General features: G+C 40.7%; 1 protein-coding gene across 3 annotated transcripts; it reads right to left on the bottom strand.

Annotated features, from left to right (window-relative positions):
* Positions 1-527: 527 nt before the first annotated feature.
* CUNH18orf54 (chromosome unknown C18orf54 homolog) lies at positions 528-23,471 on the bottom strand. Of its 3 annotated transcripts, none has more exons than XM_088152778.1 (8): positions 23,189-23,311; positions 20,983-21,317; positions 17,821-18,540; positions 14,558-14,705; positions 10,590-10,695; positions 8,849-8,980; positions 3,924-3,994; positions 530-2,548 (listed from the first exon to the last, which is right to left on the bottom strand). In XM_088152778.1, the coding sequence occupies exons 2-8, from the start codon at positions 21,266-21,268 to the stop codon at positions 2,464-2,466; spliced, it is 1,548 nt and encodes a 515-aa protein (XP_088008904.1). In that variant the 5' UTR covers positions 21,269-21,317; positions 23,189-23,311; the 3' UTR covers positions 530-2,463. The 3 variants fall into 3 exon arrangements, with proteins under 3 accessions (XP_025026587.1, XP_088008904.1, XP_007434718.1); XM_007434656.3 differs by lacking the exon at positions 23,189-23,311 and adding an exon at positions 23,367-23,471 and having other exon boundaries at positions 532-2,548; XM_025170819.2 differs by lacking the exons at positions 17,821-18,540; positions 23,189-23,311 and adding an exon at positions 23,367-23,471 and having other exon boundaries at positions 528-2,548.
* Between the last annotated feature and the right edge of the window lie 1,619 nt (positions 23,472-25,090).

The following is a 25,090-nucleotide window of genomic DNA, read 5'->3' on the forward strand; positions in this document are numbered from 1 at the left end:
TAATTATATGAATATTGGTTAAATATGCATACTGGAAAATCTAAAAAAACTGTATGTATATATGTATTCTGCTCTTATTTCTATCCTAGCGGCTATTCCCCACTAGGGAGAAGTTCCCAATGTTCATTGTTCTTTTTAAAATAAAGGTACACCTTAATTCTTTCCAGCCTTTGGTTGTTTCATCTGAGAAATTCCCCAACATAGGGACATTTCAAACCAAACCAGGTTTGCTCAAGATGCTGAGTTTGCTCAAACGTTTGCTGACCAGAATATCACGGGAGCCATTTGTTTGCTATAAAAATTGTGCGTCAAGGTGACCCAAATCTTTTGCCTCTGCTCATTACCAACATTTATACAGTGTAATTGTAAACTAAACTTAAGCAGCATTACTCCTACATAATCAGATCAAGTTAGTACATTTCTAATTTGGGGCTAGAGTACACTACTGAAAAATAGCATTGAAAAAGCAATGGTTTCCTTTAATTGTATTTATATTTTGCTATAAATACACTGAAAATTTATAAAGGATTTGTCAAAACAATCATATTCAGTTCTGATAAATGATCCGGTAAATTTATGGCAGAATTCTTGAGCTACCTGGCATACAGACAATTCCAGTTACACTCATAAGATTGCTACCAGTGGTATGAGTAAACCCTCATATACATCTATCTTCAAAGCAGATTTGATCTTTTTTCATAAAGGAAATGTATACTGGCCTTATACATGACTTTATAGTTTTGTGAGGAACAAGAGAAATAAACCTGTTCAAGAATCAATTTCAGGCCCTCACTTAGTCTTCTCCAGCTCCATGGCTAAGTAAGGAACTAAACGTGGCTTTCCTGTTCTCAGCCATGTGCTACAGCTTCTACAAAAATTCTAAAACTTACGGCTCATGTATTAACCAAGAGCATCAGGAATACCCATAACTAAGATTCTGTTGCAGTGACAAATGAAGGGTTCCACTGGAACTAGCATGTTAAAAAGCAGGCCCATAGGGAACTACTTAAAGTTCTCTCCAATTTCTAATTTCTAGGAAGGATGACAGAGAACAATTATCTTCTGATCTGGAACTCCAATCACTGTGGACCTTTTTCTATCACTTACTTAACTATAAGATAAATTACTCTGAACATATTTCAAGGTGTTTTAGACCATTTGCACATATTGCTTAGATTCACAAGTCATACTTAATTATGGCTTGTTTTAAGCATGGTTTATTGAATAAATTACAGCAGATAGAAGCACTTAGCCAACCTTGGTTGATATTGAATCTTAAAAATTTACAGCTCATTGCATGTGGATTATGGCTACACAAAGGGTTGCTTTGGAGATGCAGTTTGAAGGCAATTCAATCAAACCTCTGAACTAAATTAAATCCAACTTTCCAAATTGAATCGATTCCAATTGAATCATTTAACTGAATCAATGTTCTCCAAATTGATCCAACTATCTGATGGTCTTCTGCACACGTATAAAAAGTTTCCCCCCCCCCCAACTGAATCATTTTTCCAAGTGAGATTGATTCAGTGATGATCTGATTCAGAGATCAAATTGTTCTGAAAATCTGAATCACACAATTTGAATTGGATTGACTAGAACCACAGACCCTTATAAATTTTAGAGTGAAACACGAATGTATGTGCCTTCTGTGTTTTTTAATTGTCTTCCTTTTCAGAAACAAGTGTCTGAATAAATAATAATGGATCCCAATGTAGAGATCCAAAGCTAGTATAGAGCTCAGCAGTAACCACTATCCAACATAGCTTAACTTTGAAGGTTTTCCAGAGAATTGTGATGTCATTTTGTGTATATCCAATATATTTGCTATGCTGAAATCCAATCTTACAGTGCTGTGGGTTAGGGTAAGAGGAGCAAGAAATATGAGGAAGTCCAGAGTCCATTTCCAGAGACATCAGTATTTCTAATACCAACAGACCGGTCATGTACTTAACAGTAAGTTATATCTATGCAGTCCTATTACAGTGACTCACAAGAACTCATTTCTTCAATAAACGTTGCCTTAACACTTCATTTTGTGATCTGGATTATCCGTATCATCTTATACAATATTATTTTTGACAATATCACTTCTGATGGAATAATAATCATTTATATTCTGGCTTCAGTTGTCAGGAATATTAAAGAAAAAAATTGTAAAATTAGTTTTTGGAGCTTAAAGACTTGCTTTTTTCTTTAGCACTTGTCCATGCTGCTCACACTGTTTCTGTCCAGCTGGGAAGAACACAGCTGTTAAGCCTCAAAGTAGGGCAACCCCTTTCTATAATCTGCATGTTTTTTGGGACCCTGGCAAGTTTTCGAGACTCAAATGAGATGCATTTAGCTTTACAGAAATACAGGACTTGTACAAAAGCTGTAGCTCTGTCCAGAGTTTCATGACTTAGTACTTTAATTGCAGTTTTACATTATGTTTATTCTCGAGACAGATTTAGGATAAATGCTTCATGTCTTGAGCAATTCTTTTGATTCTTCTCTATCACTCGAATCTTCAACCAATCCTTTAAGTCGAGATAAATGATGCAAAGCTCTATATAAAAAAAAGAGAGAGAGAGAGAGGGCTCTTTTGCTTACAATATAAGTATACAAAAATATAAAGTTGATTGACAGACTAACCCCACAATGGTTGTATTTCACACAATTTGCCAAGCTAGGACTTTTAATTCATAGTTTATTGAACAATCTGTAATATCCTGGTTCACACAATAAGGGGGTGTATTACACATTAGGCTGATCCCAGAACAAAACATTGTTACTTACTATTATATGTAAACCAGAATACTGAATTCCAAGGACTCAACTCCTAACATGCAAAGACAATGCTACTATATGTTCCTCTTAATGCAGATTATGTATCTCTAAATGCATCAATTAATGTGCCTTTGGGGCATTTCTGTTTAGGCTGAACGATGGTTGCTCTTATTTAGATGCATCATGAAAGAAAAGAGCATAGTTGCATTTTTCATCTCTCTCTCCACATGCACATTTTAAGAGTATGATAGACGACAGCAAAGTAACATATCCATAGGTTACAACAGGAAGTGATCCAGTGATTATTTTTCAGAAAGCATCAAAGAATTGGCCCCAATGTGTGTTTTAGTTTAGCAACATGCTTCCAATCACAGGCAACTGGGTAACTATCGGAAAATTTTAAGTGCCTCAGTGGAGGTCTAAGAAATCCCAATGGAACAAAATAAGATTTACAAACAGAATAAATTCACAACTTCTTCTTCATCCAATCCAGGTTTAAAAATAACATAATAAATAACTAAACATCAATTTGTAATGTAATTTAGGAAATCTGAGTGATTGTTTAAAAAAAAAAAGCCACCATTTCGAAAGGACCCATTACAAAGTAACTGTAAGCCAGTACTGGGCACCAACCTTTTTGGACATAAGATTTCATGCCATAATTCCTCTTACCACAGGGTGCTCAATAAGAAGACTGAATTCTCATGAGACTTGGTGATCTTGTAAGATATCTCTCACTTTTAACTGATTTGTGAGACTTCTATCATTTTTGATGTTTTAAAATTAATTTATATTGTGGTTTGAGAACTTGTGGGTGCCATTCTGGGGAAGGGGCATGTATGTCATGGTAGTCACAGAGATTGCCTTGTGGGTCCCTGAGCCTAAGCATCTCCAGTGAAAATGCCATCTTGAAGGGGCAGCATTCACATGATTTCTCTTGTATGTGAAAAGAGTTGAAGAGGAAAGAAAATCAAATCATGCAAATGAGGTCACCTTAGGGTAGGCTACTGGCATGGATCCTCATGCTCCTAGGTTGTGGCAAAGGGGCTTCTCTGGGAGGAGTGCTTCAAAGCAGCAACCACAGCCAAGCCACACTCAATTACTTCAGTGTAGCTCGACTGGGAATCTCAGCCTCTGAACGTCAGTATACTCACCTCTGAAGAGATCTGGCAACAGGGATCATCTCATAATCAATCAACTTGAAATCCTCATCTTCACGCAACACCTAAAAAGGAAGGAAACTTTCCTCAACAGCAGAGTCTTTTTATTATTTCTCCTCTGGGGAAAATCCAAGGTGAAATTTAAAAGGCCATTTCACTTTCCAATGTATTAACAAATAAGAATGACTTCACTGTACAGTATTAGCATATTACAGCTTGCTCTAATTTAAATTTTTGGACTCAGTATATTTCTATGAAATGTATTTACCTCCTTTCAGATTTCTGAAATTTGTATATATTTGGACGTTATCAAAGGTTTGTTTGAATCCTGCTGAAGACACAAGGAGATCTGAATGAACAAGTAACAGTAAAGCATGGTGCTTGTTTCAATTATTTCATAAACAAGGCTGTCCAACAAGCAATATGCCTGTGTGAAAAACTAATCATCCCCTTAGATTTAGTCTCTGGTTACACAACCTTTTAGCTGTAATAACTGCATGCAAATACTTCCAGTAATTGGTAATCAGTCTTTCAATCACTCTGCCTGGCAAATTGCTTCAGCTCAGTAACATCTGAGGGTTTCAGAACTGCTCATTTAAAATCCTGCCACAATGCTTCTCTGAGGTTTATGCCTTGGACCCTGACTTAGCCATTGCAAAACATGGGCCCTGTCTTCTCTTGGGGACTTGTTTCTGTGTTTGGGAACACTCTTTGCATGAGGCACATGTGCTTCAAGGTCAGTGGTGAGCCAGATGGCTCGGCAATCTCCTTTACCATTGCCCGATACACTGAAATCCTGCTTCCTTCAATGATGGCAAGTTGTCCAGGTCCTAAGGAGGAAAACACCCCCAAAGCGTGTTTTCTGCCCTGCTTGGCAGCTGATATGAGACTCTTATTGGGGAATGTAGGGTTTGGTTTCCTCCTGGCATAACTCCCACATTGTGATGGAATGGACTTATGAAGGCCAAGCTCAGGGAGACAAACATTTTCTTAGCTCACCAGAACCGCGTGGGAGGAACAAGAAGATGAGACTGGCACCTCCCTGAGGAATTCACACTGTTGTGGCTGGAGGACTTTGGGAACTGGGGTTTGAGTCTGGGAAGATTCTTGCTAGAGGTTGTAGCTAATAAACATAGCTGGATTGTACTGGCATTGTCTCCTGGAGTTCCTTGGGCTAGGCCTGACATCAATCTTCCCAGACTCAATCTACCTTCAAGACAAAGGAGTTTGAATCATGGCAACAGATCCCCAGGGAGCTAATTTGACACCACAGTTATTGGCAGCAGCCCTGCTACAGCATCAACAGCAAGTGGATGCACAAATTAATAACCTACAAGCAGCTATGGGACAATTAATACAGCAGCTCGGACCAGTAGCCCAGCCACCACCTCCCCCGCCGCCAGTGTTGCTACGTTCACCTGGTAGCATGCCAGAGAAGTACGGAGGTGAGGTGGAGCAAATGAGAACTCCGAGGGGGAGGATGGAGATGGAGGGAGAGATGATGTGATGGAATGGAATTATGAAGGCCAAGCTCAGGGAGACAAACATTTTCTTAGCTCTCCAGAACCGTGTGGGAGGAACAAGAGGATGAGAATGGCACCTCCCTGAGGATTTCACACTGTTGTGGCTGGAGGACTTTGGGAACTGGGGTTTTAGTCTGGGAAGATTCTTGCTAGAGGTTGTAGCTAATAAACATAGCTGGATTGAATTGGCATTGTCTCCTGGAGTTCCTTGGGCTAGGCCTGACACACATAGCCCTAAAGGTTCCACTTCTTTAACTATTTCCAGAATAATAGGCCTCAGTGTTTTGTTGTTGTTGTTGTTAAATGGAGATGTTCAGAAATTTCTTTGAGCCAGGCATGACCTGCCTCTTTAATTGATATGGTGAGAACTTTACTGTGATGTGAGAAAAAAAGTCAAAGTTTGTGAAATTGATATAGGGCAGGGCTGGTCCAAATCATATCTAATTGTTCAATGAAATACTCATACTAGCGGCCCTAATTATCTCTTTAAATTGATCAAACGTGTGCTATTTTTGTTTGTTTTGATTATTCACTATAACCTGCGTTTCTGTTTATTCCAATTCTCAAGATGGCTTACAATAATATAAAACAATAGACATTAATGCATATAAAATGAAAATTCAGTCAGCCATTAATGTTGTTAACAATTAAAAGCTTGGCAAAGAAGACGTGTTTAACCGTCTTCCTAAGTAGTGGAAGAGTCAGAACCCTGGAGGCTGAGAAAGTAGGGCAAAATGCTTCTTGTAGCATCTTTTCTTGTCTCCTGAGGTTCTTCCTCCTATGCTTCTCAAGCCTATTACTTCTCCACTTTCATTCTCTGGTTCCCCCCCAGAGTATGAGGAGGAATCCATGAATATCCTGAAGATGATCCAGGGGAGGAATAGGATCATTTGCCAAGATTTGCCTTAACTCTGATGGGTTGTTTCTCACAGGAGCTGCCCCATCTGATGGGGAGGCTCTTACATCTCCTGGAGTTTGAAGTAGCATGAGGAGTAAGTTGTTTCCTGCCTCCTCTTTTCACTCCCAAGGGCTGCTGGCCCATCCAGCTTTCTGGTTTGAAATGGGAGGGGGGAGGTCACCATTGTTGGTGCTGCCCTGGCCTCACCACTATCCTTAAGGTTGCCTGTTTGGGGGAAAGAAGGTGGCTGGTAGCTACCCACCTATATGGTCATGCACGCCTGCACCCCACCTGCCGTGACTTCTGCTTTTCTCCCTGCTACTTGTCAACCTGCAAATCTCCTCTCTTTGGTTCCTCCATCAAGAGGGAAAGGGGAAAATGGATAAGGAATCTCCTGGCACAGCATCACTTGGTGCTCTGGATCTCATATCCTCCAGTGGAATCTGTCTTTCAGCTGGTTTCAGATGCTTCTGCTACTCAAAAAAAAAAAAAGTCCTCCCATGGATCCTTATTGTGATGTTCCTGTTGAGTCCTGCTGATTTTTCTACCTCCACATTGCCTATGGTGCCTTGGCCTTGCATGCTTCCCTGCTCTTTGTTTGATCCTGTTTCATCTTCTGCCTTTTTTCTTTCTTCCTTTCTCTCTCACTTTTCTTTTGGGGGGGGGGTGCAATATGCTGCTGCTGCTGTTATCATCCCAAAATGGAGCTTAGAGGAAGTGCCCTTATTCTCTAAAAGGCAGAGCTGTAAGATTACATCAGCTGACTGAGAATGAAAAAAAAAGCACCAAACAATAATGTAACTAGTTCACTCAGATTCCAATAATTTATCAGTAGGACCCACAGGAAACTGAGAGCTTTCAGTGGCAAAGATACGTAAAAATTCAAAGAAGCCAAAAGAAGGTGATTCCCCCCCCCCCAGAATTGTATGATGTGAAGATAAAAGTACATGTCTTTGTAGGTGTGTGTTTGTGGCAGGCCTCCTTGGGCACATCCATCCACCGATATGCCACCTTGGGGAGAAAATGTCAAAGCTTCACCACTCAAGAATAAATCTAGGAACTCAGACCTGCAGTAAGGAGTTCATAGCGCAGAGCCACAGACGTGGCTTTTATTGCAAAGCTGTAAGAACCACGTTGATCAGCTACAGCAGAGTCAAGCAATCCAGCCCTCTATTCGTAACAGCCCCAGGACTTCTTTCTCCCATGGCAATGGACTCCTTGCTGCTTGTTTCTCAGCCCTGGATAGACAAGGGGCCTGCACTGGGTTTTGGCGATGATCTTGCCTGATCTCAGGCTCTTAAATTCTGACCTTCCCAGGTCCAGCCCTCACCCAAAATGTAAAAGCTGGACAGACTTTTTAGAATAGGGAGATCAGTTCTGCCCTTGATATAACAGCAAAATGTTTACTGGTCTCATGAAGCACCCATTATTATGAGCCATTGAATCTCTGGTTCACTTGAAAGGGGAGTTATTGTAATACTAAAACAGGATGCATGGAGACCTGCCTGGGGACAAGGCCAGTAACACAATACCCATTTTCTAAAATGCTGTAGGCACTGAAGAGGAGTTTCGGGGGTCAAGCTAAAAGCCCCTAACCCAAATACTTCTTTCCAGGGAAACTAAGCCTGTCAGCTCAGCCAGAAAAATTTAGAAGACCAAAGCATGATGATAAATTGAGAATAAATACTGAGAGGCAAGCAGAGTTCTGGGAAACAGAAAGAAGTAATTCCCTAGCAAGAAACCATGTTCATGAAATAACTGCCTCATTGTTTTTTCAAAACCCCATTGTTTTTGTAGTCCTGCCTCACTGCCTCATAGTTTCATCCTAATTGCCTCACTATTCTCACATGATGTTGTCTATACCCAGTGCAACTGGATACACCTTGCTGAATTCAATCACATGTATACTCTAATTTGCATATATTTATAAAGAGGTAGCTCCTCCCCTCTTTAGGCCTGGTTCTGGACTGTCAATAAACTATCAATAAACCAATTTGTGCTTCAATGTAATATCTCTTAGCCTTGGTTCATACACAGCCCTGGAAAAATTCTCCTATAGCATATTGCTATTCTGGTTTTTTTTATTAACAAAAGCTAAGTATGTATAATGAAAACAAAATATTCCATCTGTTCTCTTGTACCGAGTTTTAATTTATAAGCTTCCTGAATCAGACAGCCATATTTATGGATACGCTTTGCTCTATCTTCAAAAAAACTTACTTTAAAGACTATTTTATTGGTATTTTTACCAGATTAAGTGTATTATAAACTTAAATGCTTTAGAAATCTTTTCTTACAGCTTCCACTTTGACCAAAATAGAGTCAGTTGCTTTACTGAACTCTCAGTAGGCAAACTTTTATTATTTCCAAGCCCTTCAAACTGGGCAACTGTGCAGATATTTTTAAAGCTTATTTTTTCAGTAGGCGACAGGGTTGGTGGGAAGAATTTACAATAATTAAACACCAAGTAGAATGTCATTTTACACAGAACCGCTTACTTTTTTGGACTCTTCATCTGGTCTATCAGATTTGTTTTTGTTAAAGCTGTGCTGAACTGCTTGAAGGTTAAATAGCATGAGTTTCAAAGCTTCCACGGGACCATGATGATTTCCACCAGAAAATGTACTCTCCTGAAATCAAAGAAAGACTCTGCATATCAAAGAACTCTGAAAAAGTTACCTTCCCCAAATGAAAGCTTTGGACTGTGATGTAGGAGTGATTTTCCCCCCTTACATTTACTGTTTATTACCTATAAAGAACATTCTGCAGTCTCTGTAAGAAACCTCTTCTTTAGCCTTTGCTAAGTCCTAATATAGAAATGTTACACTCACTCAGGTATTTGAAACATAGAAGTTAAAAGGTCTAACCAAAATAGACTCTTTAAGCCGTAGACATTTTGACACTGGCCCTCGAAATAGAAGTATGGTACATGATGATTCCCGCTCCCCACACCACCCCCAATATGGGCTTTTCTGGAATTAAAGGTAGAGCAAGGTAGTTATGTTTCCTGAGGGAAACAGCAGAGTTTTTTTTTATCCCGCCTTTATTATTTTTATAAATAACTCAAGGTGGTGAACATACCTAATACTCCTTCTTCCTCCTATTTTCCCTGCAACAACAACCCTGTGAGGTAAGTTGGGCTGAGAGAGAGGGACTGGCCCAAAGTCACCCAGCCGGCTTTCAGGCCTCAGGCGGGACTAGAACTCACTGTCTCCTGCTTTCCAGCCTGGTGCCTTCACCACTAGACCAAACGGATTGCAAGTTATACCCACGCGGCAAACAATTGGAGCAAATAGATTAATTTGTGTACCTTCACAGAATATTTAGTAAAGATGGAAAAAATGGTGGGACATTTTAAGATAGGCAAATGCTGATAGAAAGATAATGGACAGCATGCTGTCTGTTGCGAGGACTTAATGCTTGTTGAAATAAATGAAAAATGGCTGTGTGTAAGAGCGTGCTTCTGCTATTTGGTTATATGGAAGCGAGAGTTGGTTATGTCAGGAGAAACATAAAAGTAAGTTGTCTGCAGTGGGAATGAGATAGTTAAGAAATGTGTGTGGGTAAGAGTAGGGCCAAGAAAGAACGGGTGATGAATAAATGTGGATTGAATGCCAGAGTGAATGACCAGTATGAAAGAAGTAGTTTGAACTGCATGAAGGAAGAAGGAGAAGGCCGAGAAAGTTGTGACTGGATGAGGTGGATGACAGTTCCAAGAGAGATGAGACATTAAAGAACGAAAGATAAAACAAAAACAGTAGGTGTATGGACACAGTAAAAGTGAGGATAGATGAAGGAAAGAAAGTTACGGAGAAGTTTAGCGCAGGGTTCCTCAACCGTGGCAACTTTAAGACAGATGGACTTCAGCTCCCAGAATTGAAGAGAATTGGGAGTTGAAGTCCACCTGTCTTAAAGTTGCCAAGGTTGAGGAACCTTGGTTTAGTGAATGGAAATCTAGATTTCCTTTCCTTTTATCTTACCTTCTGCCTTTAATTTACTTTGCTTACTACTGATTTTCTTTCTGCACTTTGCAGAACACTGCTTAGCTTGACAGAGAACAGAGTGATAGGCATGTATGTTTGTATGGACACATAACTGTTATGTCAGCTTTATTGCTGCCTCAACTGAACTGAGAACATTCACCCACATACCTAGCTGGCACTGAAAATTCTGCAAAATCCTTGGAAAGCCCTGCTTTAAGGAATGCAGACTTGAACCATAGCTTCATTTTTAATTTACCTGTTGACCATTCTGCAAACAGTCTTCTAAAAAGTTATTGACGATGCTGGTTTTGGAGTTTGGTGGTGAATTCTCTTCCACACAGGATACAGGTACTGGAGGTTTTCTGTAGACAGAAATGTAGAGGTTAAGAACTTGAAGCGTGAAACTGTTTTTAGTTTCTGCATGATATTTACATATTGTAACTGAAAAAGTCCTTACGACCACAGAATACAAATCAAATGCATACATGTATTCATACATACCAATCATGCTATTTTCCCCTCCAATCTTTAGCTACTTATCCTTTTTTCCTTCATGGATTTGTTACTGGTTTTGAGAGCATTAACAACAACTGCTCCCTTCACACCCATCAAATAGACCCTCATTAAAACCCTCACCTGGAAGACAGCCGTTTTGGTAGCCTCAGATAGGACACTTGGAGAACTAGGGGCTTTCTCTGTACGAAGGGACCCATGCAAATTCCATCAAGACAAGGTGGTGCTAAACCTGGATCCCTTTCATGACACTGAGCCCAAGAGACTGAGCTTCCAAATTTCTTCCAGACCTTACCCAACCTACAGAATGAACTTAGCACCAGCTAGATGCATCCAGGTTATTAAGAATATACCTCAAATGTAACATAGAGGGGCAGAGGGCTGAAAGCCTATTTGTCTCCAACAGAGCAAGAAATCTGGGAAGATGAACTATTTGATCCATCATCAGCTAATGGGTCAGAGAATGTGTCGCTTTGATATACTCAACCAAGATACAGCTATCATGGCATCACAATTCACTCCATCAGGGGATGGACTACATTAACAGTTCTACTACCAGAGGCCCTACTAATAGGCATTTGAAATATAGGACAAACCATCTATGTTCATTATAAAATAGATGAATTTGCCTCCCTGCTGTATAATACTCATTTCCTGTCATTTCCATTCTTGATCACTGAGAATATTAAACTTATTATGAAGTACCATTCTGATCACTGAATGAGGGACCAGATGGTTCTACCCTACAAGAAGGGGCCAGAGTCAGAGAAAGTTCCAGTAACTAAAAATTTAATCATTAGCTACTTCACTGTATTTGCTACTGTAATTTCTTTTGTTTTCTGGTGCTTCTTGCTGGACAAGGCTTTTTCTCGACACAGTGAATTATTTAATAAAGAAATAGCTGAAATACACTCAGCTGAAATTGATGCATGCCACTGTCAGGGATGAGTTTCTTCAGGGGACAGGAAGAAATATTAAGCCTTGAATAGCTTGAAAGGGTGAAGTTAACCCTTTCTTGTTTGGTCCATCTATCAGTAACCGGAAGGGTACTTCCCAGTAGAAAGCCAGTTTGGTGTAGTGGTTAAGACACCAGGCTAGAAATTGGGAGATCATGAGTTCTAGTCCTCCCTTAGACATGAAGCCAGCTGGGTGACCTTGGGCCAGTCACTCTCTCTTGGCCCTAGGGAGCAGGCAATGGCAAACCACTTCTGAAAAACCTTGCCAACAAAACTGCGGGGACTAGTCCAGGTACTCGGCAGGAGTCAAAAACTGACTTGAAGGCACACACACACACAAAACCACCCACACCTTCCCAGTAAGTTGAATTATTATTCACCTAGCAACAAATGCACAAGCCAAGAGTGGCTAGAAAATAATAAAACTGCACAGAGAGATTCTCAGCTGCAATTTTTCCAACTCCCCAATCCTTCCTAAAGAGTCTGTCCCAGCTTTAACTATCCTGTTAAAAACTGTCCTTGGAAAATGCAGCAGACTTCCCCAGGAGAGGGGGCAAAATAAACAAATGTCAAAGGGAACCAAGAATTACTGATCTGGATTTTGTTCCCCAGTTTTGTTGCTGGGAAAATGACCACAAGGCACTTGTCACCTTGTTGACTAAACATGAGTGCTTATTACTGTAGTTGTGTGGGTTTTAGGGAAAAACAGAAAGGTTTTGGAGTGGAGTTCAGGGAAATGAGGATCTGACGGAAATGGTCTCCAGAGGCATAAAAAAGATCTTTCTCCCCTGCCTTTTGTTGAGTGAACCACATGAACTTCACACAAGCAAATTGCTGGGGTGGACTGGTGAATGGCGTATACATTCATTGTAACAATGTCTGGCCCTGGTTGACTATGCTCAAAACCTGCCAAGAAAAGGCCTTAGTTTACTAAGTTCCTCCCAGCATCCCTTTGCAAATGCCAAGAATGTCTGACAAATCCTCCCATACCCAGGTAAACCTCAGCAATATTTGCCCAGAGCCTTCCTCTGCTTCCATGTTTCCCACTGACCAGAGAAAGAATCCTTGCTGAAAAGTTAAAACTGGGGGAAATGCTGTGGTTCTTGGATGTTCCTGGATGAAGATTCCCACCGTCTCTCCCAGCCTGATTCAGTAAAGATCTGTGCAGAAAATGCAGTTGAGCCTTGAGTAAATTTAACTGTGCTCCTCGTTTTCTCTTTCTTCAAGAAATCTGTGTTTATATTAGAGCTGTTGGGGCTTTCAGTTGCTCTCTTATGGTCCCGTTTGCTTGGAAACATTTACTGGGCTTACTTGAACTGCGCTAAAAGGAACTGGAAGGATCTGCACAGGCATACATAGAGAAGGTGCCACTTGCATTGCTCCTTCAGACTAGGCAGTTATGCCTCTGATAATACTGGAAACATTTCCACTCTGGAATCTGAAAGTAGACACCAGCGGCACGGTACCCAATTGTTGTTTACTACTTTCATGGGAGGCCACAAGGGAAGTAACAGGATTGTAGGATAGATAGGGAAGTGGGAAAAACTTCCCTGGAATAAGGCAGTATCAAATCACTCCTGTAATGTTGAAAGAGGCATATCCATGATGCCACCAGGAGCTGACTTGACTCAAAAGAGAATGTACCACACCTATCTGATCACAAAGAGATTGGGAAATAAATGAAGAAGCACTTTCTACTTCCATTATACCCATGTCTTGAAATTGTGTCTGGTATCTCCAGACTGGGTGGCGTAAATGGTTTACAATAAATAATATGTATATTGAAAGTCTCTGGAGCATTATTGGATAAACTGTGTTTACAGGAACGAAAAAGCCACTGATCAGAAAGTAGGGGAAAGAATAGAGTCACTTCATTTCTCAATATTCAGTGTCAATGGCTAACAAATTGGGGGGTAGGAGGGCAACCTGCACTCTCCAACTCTCTTTTTTGTTGCCCTCTGACCTTGACTACTCACAGCCATTTCCCACCGCATTAAAGGTGAAAGCACATGGAGACTAGAGTATTTGTTCCTAAAATAAGCACATCACATTTACAAAGAAAACACCCAGAACTCTTCCTAAAACCCAGCCCTGCCCACATGTTTGACACAGTTCTTGGCCATTATTCAAGTAACCCTTGATCTTCAAAAAGGGCTGTATGCTCCTGTACAGAAAATCCTGTGGGAATGTAGTGAGCACAAAAGGAGTAACCAGTTTATGAATACAACTTCCACTGCGGAAGCAGACTTGGCTCCTGACATAGGGAAAAATAGCCAAAGATCTTCAAGGAAAATTATTTGCCCTTCGGGGATATTGAGCCAATGTTATGTGAGTAGGTAACAGGGATTGGCTAATTATAATAGCAGTGAAGAGTTCTGTGGGTGCCACTTGCAGTTAGCCAGCTTCTCAGACTACTAATGTGAATCTGGAATTCTTTGCTCCCTCTTTCTTAATACTATGATCTGGAGACATCTGATGGAGCTAACCGGTTGAGGAATCAGGAGAGATACAGCATATGGTTAAGCTACAAATGCACCCGTGAAAGAGAAACAGATGGTTTTCAAAGGGGAGTAGATAAACTCATGAAGAAATTGGCTTCACCACTGTGACAACAGGATCTAGCAGGGCTCTTCTTAGATTTCTTGTACAAATTCTATCATTTTATCACATTCAGATAGATTGTCAGTCAGGATATTACTGAAGAAACCCACTCTGTGTTTCCATAAAAAACTAAATGGGATTCTAGTATACTCACAAACCAACTGGAACATTATCCCATAACCTTTCTGCTTCTAGTACATCCACTGTACAAGGACTGCCATCATTTTTCAGGAGACTAGTTGATTTCCCAGCAGAAGATTCCAGAGCTCTCCTTGCTTTCTGAATTACCAACTCTGTGTCATCTAAAATCATTATGTCACAATTAAAAATGTCACATTCATATCACACACGATATACATATTGCATATTATTCCAAATAAGTATGAGTGTCTAAAGTCTTGCCCTAAATTGAACTTGGAAATTCAAGAGTTTTTTTAAAAAATGTTTGTCATAAAAGAAGTTATACTGTATAATTTAAATGATTAGAGTTTTTATTTTAATTTACTTTGTGTGGGTCATCACAAGCACTGTCTTGGTTAAAGATAAACAAGTGGCATGAGAAAAAAGTAAAAGCAGTGGGTTCAACAAGCCACAAAGAAGGGAAGATTTGATAACTCTAGATCACAGATCTGATTTCTAAGCATGGGACAAATGTATACAAAGTAAGAAACAGTGGCTGGTTACGGTTTCTTATTTTCTACATATTAGCCAGCCACTTTGAATAGAAAATTGAGCAGAAAGGCAGAATATAAATCAAATAAAGAGACAAATAGACTTTGACTATGTGGAAGTGTCACAGGTCTCACCTACCCAAATTATTTGTTGGGATTTATATTTCAGTATTAGAAGTACATGAATCTAATTACTGCTTATCCATAGGGAGGGGGGGAGAGAGAGAGAAGATAATTAAGAGGGGGAAAAAAAACTTCATTTACTTCTCCAAGTTCAGAATGTTATCCAGTATCCATTTCATTCCTTTATGTGGATATTTATATTCTGCCTTCCCATAGCAACTCAAATTCAAGATACCAAAAGACAAAAAATAAGAGGCCACCTGAAATTGAACACAAATCTAATAAAACATACAGCATCATAAAAGCTTATTCACATCAGACAATAAAACTGCCTTGTTATAGAAAGTCTTTGTATGAGTCTCCAAACAAGTGCATGGAAAAATGGACTTTATTCAACGTTCTAGAACAATACATTTCAGGACTGCATTGTCTACTGCAATTTGTTAATGTACTTGTGAATCTTTTCTCTCTTTGAATAATATATAAAGTTAACCTTTCCCTTCTGTTTACAGATGCCTCTTTCAGCTAAGAACAAAGACACTATACACTTGATGAAATGAGCCCAGATCCAAACACCCAATAACCAATCTAAAGCAATGCAGTGCAGTGCAATGACCTTGATTGCCTTAATTATTTCTCACAACACCGTCCTATGTGTGTATTTATGACCCCCTGACCTTGAAAGAGCTTAGGCCCAGATAAAGATGTTCAGTTTGGGCTTTATTTCATAAGAAAGACAGGACCATAATTAAAAGTCAAGAAAGAATCTGGTCTGCAGACTAACAATCCATCGGTGGTTCACCTGGGGGCTACCCCTCCTAGAAGCAGGCAGGTGAGGGAGGATAAAATAAACTACCTTGCTGCAAATGAAGGGCTTGGGGTAGCTACCATGTTAATTACAACTTATTTATTATAATATTTATACAACACTCTCTCAGCAGTTTAAAGTCAATAAAAATAAATTAAACAACTTATGACTCCAGAAAACTATAGAATCTATGCCAAGGCCCTCGTGGAAAAATTAAAAGAAAAATTAAATCAATAAAGCCATAAGGCGTTTATTCCCGAAATGCCCAGCAAAGTAAACCATTTTTGCTGCCTTCCCAAAGAGTGTGTTAAACAACCTTGGCCTCTGCAGTCAAGCTATTCCATAATGATGGGAATCCTCCAAGAATGCCTTGCTTTGCTTCTCCACTTCTGCTTTGTTGTTTAGTCGTTAAGTTGTGTCCGACTCTTCGTGACCCCATGAACCATATTGCGCCAGGCCTTCCTGTCCTTCACTGCCTCCCTGAGTTTGCTCAGTTTCATGCTCACTCCACTTCTGCAACTATATGTTAACCACAAGGATCCCAGTAATACTGATTTATGCTACCTTGCCCTAACTAAGCCACCAAATGACTTCCCACGCACCCTCACAAGTCACATGGGAACAATCTTGTACAGTGTTACCCAACTCAACTATATTTATTTATTCATTCAAATTTGTTTTAGCCGCCCAACTCCGATGGACTCTGTATCATTACATACATTATTAGGATCAATTATGTAGACCACCATCTTCATCAGCACTTTTCCTTTAAGCAAAGCACCAAGCCAGTAAGGAGACATACAAATCAATGTACTTTGTGCACATATTGGCTACGCTCGAACACACTTGGCTATAAACCTGTGAGCCCAGCACCATTTTTCATTCCCAGCTTAATTCCTTAATTATAGCTTTTTAACTGAATGTTTTAAATATATAATGTCAACAGAACCCTAAAAAGCTGTGGAGGATAAAAGGGCTGTCTTTTTTGGATGCTTTTAAACTTGGATGTTTTAATTTACAAGATATTTAAGGTACATCTGGGACAAAGGTATCCAAAATGGTGACCTTTTGTAGTTCAAAGAACAGGGTAAGTTTAAAACAGCTTTGGGCTTTAGCAGCACAAAAGACAAACAGAAACTTTTGTAGAACATCTTTGTACCTGTTGTTCGGGTTCACCTATTTGGCTAAGCCATTATTTGATTTTGGTTGAATGCACTGTATGAACTGAATTATTATGGTTTATAAAATATCATCTATAGCATAGTGTTACATGTGACTTATGACACTATGATTTATTCAACAAATCATGGTTAGAACAAACTAATTTAATATGAACTTGGCCATAAAATGTTACACATGTATTAACACGGTAAACTCAACTTAGTTGAAAATCCATTTTAGAAAATGGCTTCAAACCATATTTTGGTTGTAATCAATGCATGCGTTCCAGTCTTTACTAAATATACTTAATTTTAAGATTATAATAGGAGGGAGGGACAAACATGAGCTTGCTGGGTGCACCTAATACCCAATGTATGTTTAAAGGTTAGATAGTACTATTTCTGCATCAGCGTCTTTTCTAAGAAATATCTAGGATTCACTGGCAGAGTTCACACATTGCCCTTTCAGTGACTATGGTTTGCAAAGCAGTTTATTGCCGAAAGAGTTATGTGAACCCAGATAATTGCAACTTATTCATTAAACCACTGCTAAATAAAGCATGGTTCATCATAGTGTTTGAACCCAGTCACTACTATGCCACATTCCAAAAAGTTGACAAAGTTTGACATCAAAATAAGTGCTATTATGTGTTACCTATAAGCAGATCCTTGTGCTCTCTTAGGCCCCGAGGTAGAAAATAGGCACCTGGAGAATCATTTTGGCAATTCGTTTGAATATCACACTTGTGTTTTAGGCTAACCACATCATTACGTCTTGGGTACTCAGAGGTGCTTAATCTATTAAGGTTTTGAAACTTCATCAGGTCCTTATTATCTTGCAAAGACAGAAGTTCATCTTCCAGATGTGAAGTCTGTGTAGAATTTTCATTACTTGAATCCAACAAGAGTTTATGGTTCTTCAGCCAGATAGGATATTTGGATTCAGGAATACTACTTAACTCTGAGATGCTCAAGTCAGTTTTATAGCTCGTCAGCCATCTTGGATAGTTCTTATGAAAAACAGTCTCTTGACTGGAGGGCTGGTCATCCCCAGGCAACACAGGATCATGTTTGTGAAATTTATATTGTGCACCTTTTCTTCTGCTAGCTTCTTGGTATGAAGAGGAAAACAAGGAATTTTCCAGAGAATCTTCTTTTCCTTTATTGCTGAAGGATGAAGTCCGGTGATGAGAACAAGAAGCAGATGCTGTCCATGACCTCCTGTTCACATTGCTTCTCTGAGCTAATGGTCTAGAACTCTTGAAAGATAAAGATCCATCTGCAGGGAATGCTAAAAGATCATCCGTAGTCAGACTGACCATATCCGACTCATAAGCAATTCTTCTTCCAAGATGTGTACGCTGTTTTACATTCTCTAAAGCAAGAAGAGACATAATTTGACTTAATCTAATCCAAGAAAGAAAAAACATTTCAAATGATGTAACAATTTATATATTTGCATTACAGTAATTTCAGTTCAATGGAAATAATTCCCAGGAAAGAACGTACAGGACTGCAGTTCTATTGAAAACTTCAGTGGATGTTAGTTGTTTAATAATTTTTTATCTTGAAGATGAAATATATTTGAAAGTATGCTAAGACTCATGATTTGGTCACATCCTATGGTTGTCCCATATTGGTTGAATATTACTGATACTGATAATGAGGTTTTAGTAAGGGATGTAAGATTCAGGGATGCTGAAGAGCTATTCAATTATATTCCTAAAATTTGGACTCATCAATTTATGATGAGTGTTGGATTTATTGTGTTTGAACTATTGCAAAAAAGATTTATATGTTCTTGGAAAGTCGCCTGTACACCACATACAAAATTTCTTAACAAAATGCAAGCTTAACAAAATGCTTGCATTCTCAGCCTTTGAACTTAACAATGCAATGGAAGCATTATTTGATCTGGCTCATTCTCAAACTTGTACTGTTTCCCAGTTAAAATTATGACTTGTCTGTGTGTGTATGGAGATTAGTACGTAGTACTATATTTTTTACTATTAATAGGTGCTTGTAGATATAAATGCAAGAGAATTCTTAGACCAAACCACAATCAGCAAACATTTAGATTTAAAAAAAATCTTATTAACATAGGTTAAAATGCAAAACTGGCCCCCAAGTTAGCCCTGTCAACTGTTCAGCTGAAACAACCTAGAAATTGAAAACTTCTAAGTGAACTGTAAATCTAAACTTTGGCACCAAAAATTTATTACAAAAACATAACTTTGTCTGAGAGGATTTGTCCTTTTCTAGAGGACAAGCTGAGCTGAACAAACTGTTTTTAGCAATGATTTATTCTCTTAGTTACTAAAGCAATACCAAAAGCAATATATGAAATATTTTGTACTGTTTCATGATGTCTAAAAGATTCTAAAAAGAACAGTAATATTTATTCTTTATGGCACATAGTTTGATTACTTTCATTCTGGTGCAATTTTGAATGCTCCTGGTTATGATTTTATGTCTATATTTTAATACCTTTCAATAAGGTGTATTAGTGGTATGCAAAAAGTTTCAAGTTTGAAATGCCTCATGACCTCATCCATGCTGTTCCAGTGGGCTACTTAGAGTTCAGAACATTTCCAGTATGGTCAGAATAGTATCAGACCACATCTGGTAAGTGTGTATAGATAAAAACCTACAGAACTCTCTTTTGGGAGCTCACAAATAACCATTCTCTGCAACTTTAAAGTTAAGGATAACATTAAAACTCTGACATTAATACTAACTTTTTGGCTTCTTAAAGTACATCATAATATACGTTTATTCAGAAGCAAATCCCACTTGTTTAATGTATGTATGGGACTAAGTCACTTTGGATATTGAACACATATGGGCAATCTAAGTCTCTTATAATGTTGATTGAAAAATGCAAATATAATTGCAAATATGAATGTAATAAGAATTGATTATGATTATGTCAACTACAATTCCTGGCAAATAGAAGGGGTAGAAATGGAAGCAGTAACAGACTTCATTTATTTGGGCTCCAAGATCACCGCAGACAGAGACTGCAGCCATGAAATTAAAAGACGCTTGCTCCTTGGGAGGAAACCTATAGCAAACCTGGATAGCATATTAAAAAGCAGAGACGTCACCTTGCCGACAAAGATCCGCATAGTCAAAGCTATGGTTTTTCCAGTAGTAATGTATGGCTGTGAGAGCTGGACCATAAAGAAGGCGGAGCGCCGAAGAATTGATGCCTTTGAACTGTGGTGCTGGAGAAGACTCTTGAGAGTCCCCTGGACTGCTAGGAGGTCAAACCAGTCAGTCTTAAAGGAAATCAACCCTGATTGCTCATTGGAAGGATCGATAATGAAGCTCAAGCTCAGATACTTTGGTCACCTAATGCGAAGAGAGATCTCTTTGGAGAAGACTCTGATGCTGGGAAAGATTGAAGGCAAAAGGAGAAGAGGATGGCAGAGGATGAGATGGTTAGATAGCATCACTGAAGCAATGAGCATGAAACTGAGCAAACTCAGGGAGGCAGTGAAGGACAGGAAGGCCTGGCGCAATATGGTTCATGGGGTCACGAAGAGTCGGACACGACTTAACGACTGAACAACAAAAATGTCAACTACATGGGTTACCTTTCACTTATATCCTCCATAAAACATATCACCAACTCATTAAAATACACAGATGGACCGCAACACAGGAAATGCAAATAACACCAACATTGTATAAGGAGCATAACAAGAAATATGAATTAGTGGTGACATTTTGATGCCGTTTTCAGAGTGATCTCTAATACAGGTCAAGATTTCTCCCTGCACACATTACTGAAAAGGAAACCATACATACATACCGCACTTGGACTTGAAACTGTCCCTTGAGGACTTGAAGTTCTTAGAAGCCCTCTGAGGAATGTCAATTTTTCCAGGTCTGACGTCTGGTGATGAAAGACTGAGATTGAAATCTTTAATATAGGCCTCTAAAGCCTGAGAGGCAGAACTATATAACTTGTCCTTGTATTGGACTGGACTGTGGATATTCAGGGAATCATGGCCACTGTTAAGGCTACTACTTGCTAGAAGAGATGACACGGTTGTTTCTGGAGAGCAGACACTTTTTTTTTTAACCAAGCAGGACATTACTTTTCATTCAGGGGCCTTCTGGAACTGCTCCTGAAGCCTTCGAAATCTGTCAGTAAGTAAGAAAGTATGGATTTTGAGCAATCTACTCTGAGACACAATAATGCATTTTAAAATCTGCCACGATTTTCACATGTAAACCCCCCTCCCAAAGAGGGGGCATTTTGTTTTACTAATTTCCTTCATAATTTATGTTGACTGTGGTACTTTTACAATGCTGTAGGTATACTGTACAGTTAAGGACCGAAAACCCCCAAAGTAATATTTTTGCTAAATTGGACAGCAAGCAGTATTTCCTTGTGTCAAATTAAATCATAATCCTGAAAAAAATGTTAGAAACTAAATTGTACAGTTAGATACACCTATTTGGGACAATCATGCTGCTCATTGGCTTGTGAGATCTATGATTAAGATTACAGATTTAAAAAAAAAAACAAGTCACAAGGATGTTATGCAAACTGATTTTATACTCAACATTTTACAGGAAGAGGAATATATAGTGAACAAAGCAAAGGAAGAGCAATTTGCAGCCACCCAATGCTGGCTGTTCTATGCATGGAATGTTTTGCTACTTTAGTGTCTTGTGTTTACCCGGACATTATGGACTGCAGAATGAGGTATATGGCTTACTGGATTGTGTGAACCCAGTCAATTGTGATTTATTTAATAAAGGAGCTATAACATGCCAAATGAACCCAGTCATATCTTTTTATCAATATAACTACTAAAACTCTCATGTCCGTTTGTCTGTCTGTAACCTTCAATTGAGTGAAACGGTGGCTCATAGGGCAACAATTTTTGAACGAAGGTACCTCAGAAGGACTAATTTACAGAATGCGCCCAAAATCTGGGACCCATTACTCCCATGGAATAGAAGTTTGGCAAAGTTGTGGCTGCTTCAGCGCTGCTGTGCTGCTGCTGCTTCAACACTACCACGGTCAGCCGCGGTCACATGATTTTCAACACTCCCTGACAGCTTCCCACAAGTCGATGGGGAAGCCAGCAGGAAATCTAAACTCAGTTGTGATTCCCAATGCTCCCTGCCAGCTTTCCACAAGCAAAGTCAGTGGGGAAGCCAGCAGGAAGTTGCAAGTCCCAGGCTGGCAGACAGATAAGTGGCTGCTGCTGGGTAGGGGGAGGGAGGAGGGACTGTGGGGGTGCAGGGAGAGTACACAAGGGTGTGTGTGTGAGAGGTGCCACACCAGTCAGGAAGGGTGCGTGAGAAGTGCCGTGTGGGTTGGGGAGGGTGCGCAGGGGTGCAGCGTGCGTCGGAAAGGGGGCGTGGGGGTGCATGAGAGGCGCCGTGCAGGTCGGGGAGGGCATGTGGGGGTGTGGCGCAGGTCAGGAATAGCGTGCAGGGGTGCGGCGCGGGTCGGGAAGGGTGCACGGGGGTGCCCGAGTGGCTGGTGTGGCACAAGCGCAGAGGGGCTGGGGGGCGCAGCCGGAGCAGGTACCCCCTCCTCTCAGGAAAATACTTCGGGCATCTTTTTACAGTGAACAGCAATCCACGGCATCGAAGGCCACCGTTAGGTATTAATCTGTGAAGCAGAGTTGCCTCTGAGCCAAGCTGATTTCTGTCGATTCCCATTTGCCATTTTCTTAAGAATAATGGTATAGGAAAGATTGCCATTGCCTCCCTCCAGGGTGGATTTTTTAAAAGCTTCCCAGCCCAGCCTACAGTTTGGAATTTGCTGGTGGTCTCCCCCATCCCACTACACCACCCGCGATGGACCCCCTGGCGGTCTCCCATCCCAGGTCTGACGCTCCCTAGCTGCCCAGGTCAAGCAAGGTCAATTAGTTTGCTGAAATACATGGGCTGAATGCCACAAAACGCAGTGTTGTTAGTTTAGATGCAACACTTGAGCGCAGGTCCCTCCCTGGAAACCATGCTTTACAACCCTTCCCCCTCACAGAAAGTACCTTCGGCTCTGATCAGTGAAAGTCACCCCTTCACACGTGACGCGTGTAACGCCCTGGGGACATGTGTGAATGCGTTACCCGGCCAAACGGCTTTCGGTGGCTTAGACGCGAGCCTAATCCTCTCTGGGCTCTCCCAGTCATGTAAAAGAAGCCCAATCGCGCTCTCCCTCCGCCTCACCTGCATCCCCGGCAGACTCTCCTCCCGCCCGCCGGTTTGAAAGCGAATTGCCCCTTCCTTGCCAAAGGGCGCCTTTGGCTGGACTCGAAGGCGCATGCTCCGTCCCCGCCGCGCGTTCATTGGCCACGCGAGGCAGGAGAGCCTGGGACCACAACTCCCGGCAGGCGTCGGGGCCGAAGGCATCACAATGCCGGCCAGCCGCACACCGCCCTCTCCTGCTCAGGCCCCGCAGTTACAGCTGGCAGCCGGGGAGGCGGAGGCGGCGAGGGATGCTCGGAGGTGAGGGCGGGTGCGCGCGGTGCTCTTGGCGGCGAGCGACAGGGAGGCGGGAGGACCACAGCTGCCGGACACATCTGGAAGGCAGCAGCAGAGCCGAGAGGTCGCACGAGATGCTTTGCACTTCCTTAAAAAAAACAAAATAATAATAAAATTGCCAGCCCGGGTCCCCAAAATGGCAATTTGTCCTGGAAAACCCTCTCCCTGATCTCAGTTGTCCTCAGAGCTTGGGGCCACAATCTTGGGGCTTCCTAGTGGTCTCCCATCCACTCTGACGCCGCCGCTCAAGTTTTTTTAGGGGCTGCTTTAGACAACCGAGCGGGGGCCAGACTTTGAGAAAATCCCGGGAGCTGGATGATTAGACAGGATAGACTATAGAAAGAAGAGCATTATGGTTTAACTTGAGAGAGAGAGAGGTTAAAATATAATAAACTGCGGTGAAGAATATCAGAAGCCACTTCTTTGTATCTTTTTTCTTCCTTTTCTATTTTTCTTCAACTTTTTTTTTCTTTTCTTGCACTTTTTTTGGCTCTTTGCTTTCTTTCTTTTTTTCTTCCTTACTTTATATTAGTTTGTGTTAGTTTTTACCTTCTTCTTTAAAAGCTTCAATAAAAATCATATTAAAAAAAAAGAAAAAGCAAAGCCCAGGAGCATGGACTGGGAGATTCAAGGAACTTTCTGGAAGAAATCAATAACAAACCACTTCCTCACTGCGATCCAGAAAATGATGTGGGCATTTCCATAACTGGGACTCAAGAGAGAACTGACCTTTTCAAGGGGCTGTTACAGCCTGGTTTATAGAGCTATCCGCTGACTACAAAACCGGCCGAGATTTGTAGCAGGCTGGGTTGCAACTATCCACATCATGCATGCACAGCTGTCTCTCCGCCATCATGCGCCGTACTCAGCATAATCTTCAAACTTAAAAACTTTCCACAAGTTGTTTCTTAGTTGTTTCTTCCTGACAAGCGAAGAACTCAGGGATGATGTCTGCAATTCAGGAGGACCCCTGCCTGCAGCTCCTTTCCTTCCCGGCATTACTCAGACCCCATAGGTTTTCAAGGGTGAGACCTGAGGGAGCAAGTCAGTAAACCAGCTGAGCTTGATGGCTGAGAAGTTATATGTGGGAGAAGGGGATTCGAGAAATCAGATTTTATTTGCACTTTAGCCAGCAATATCTATTATTAATTTATTAGATTGATACCTGGCGTTTATTTTGTGCCGCTCAAGGTGACACACATAATGCTCCCTCCTCCTGTTTTCCCCACAACAACCACCCTGTGAGGTGGGCTGGACCGAGAGAGAAAGAGAGTGACTGTCCGAAAGTCACCCAGCCAGCTTTCATGCCTAAGGGAGGCCTAGAATTCAAAGTCTCCTGGTTTCTAGGCCAGCACCTTCCCCACTGCACCTGTCTGGCTCTTAATATTTCCAAGTGTAACTTTTGAACG

Source organism: Python bivittatus, unplaced genomic scaffold, assembly GCF_059951505.1.
Source record: "Python bivittatus isolate LINGU-HERP-01145 unplaced genomic scaffold, Pbiv_v1 ctg000570_np1212, whole genome shotgun sequence".
NCBI classification, from domain to species: domain Eukaryota; kingdom Metazoa; phylum Chordata; class Lepidosauria; order Squamata; family Pythonidae; genus Python; species Python bivittatus.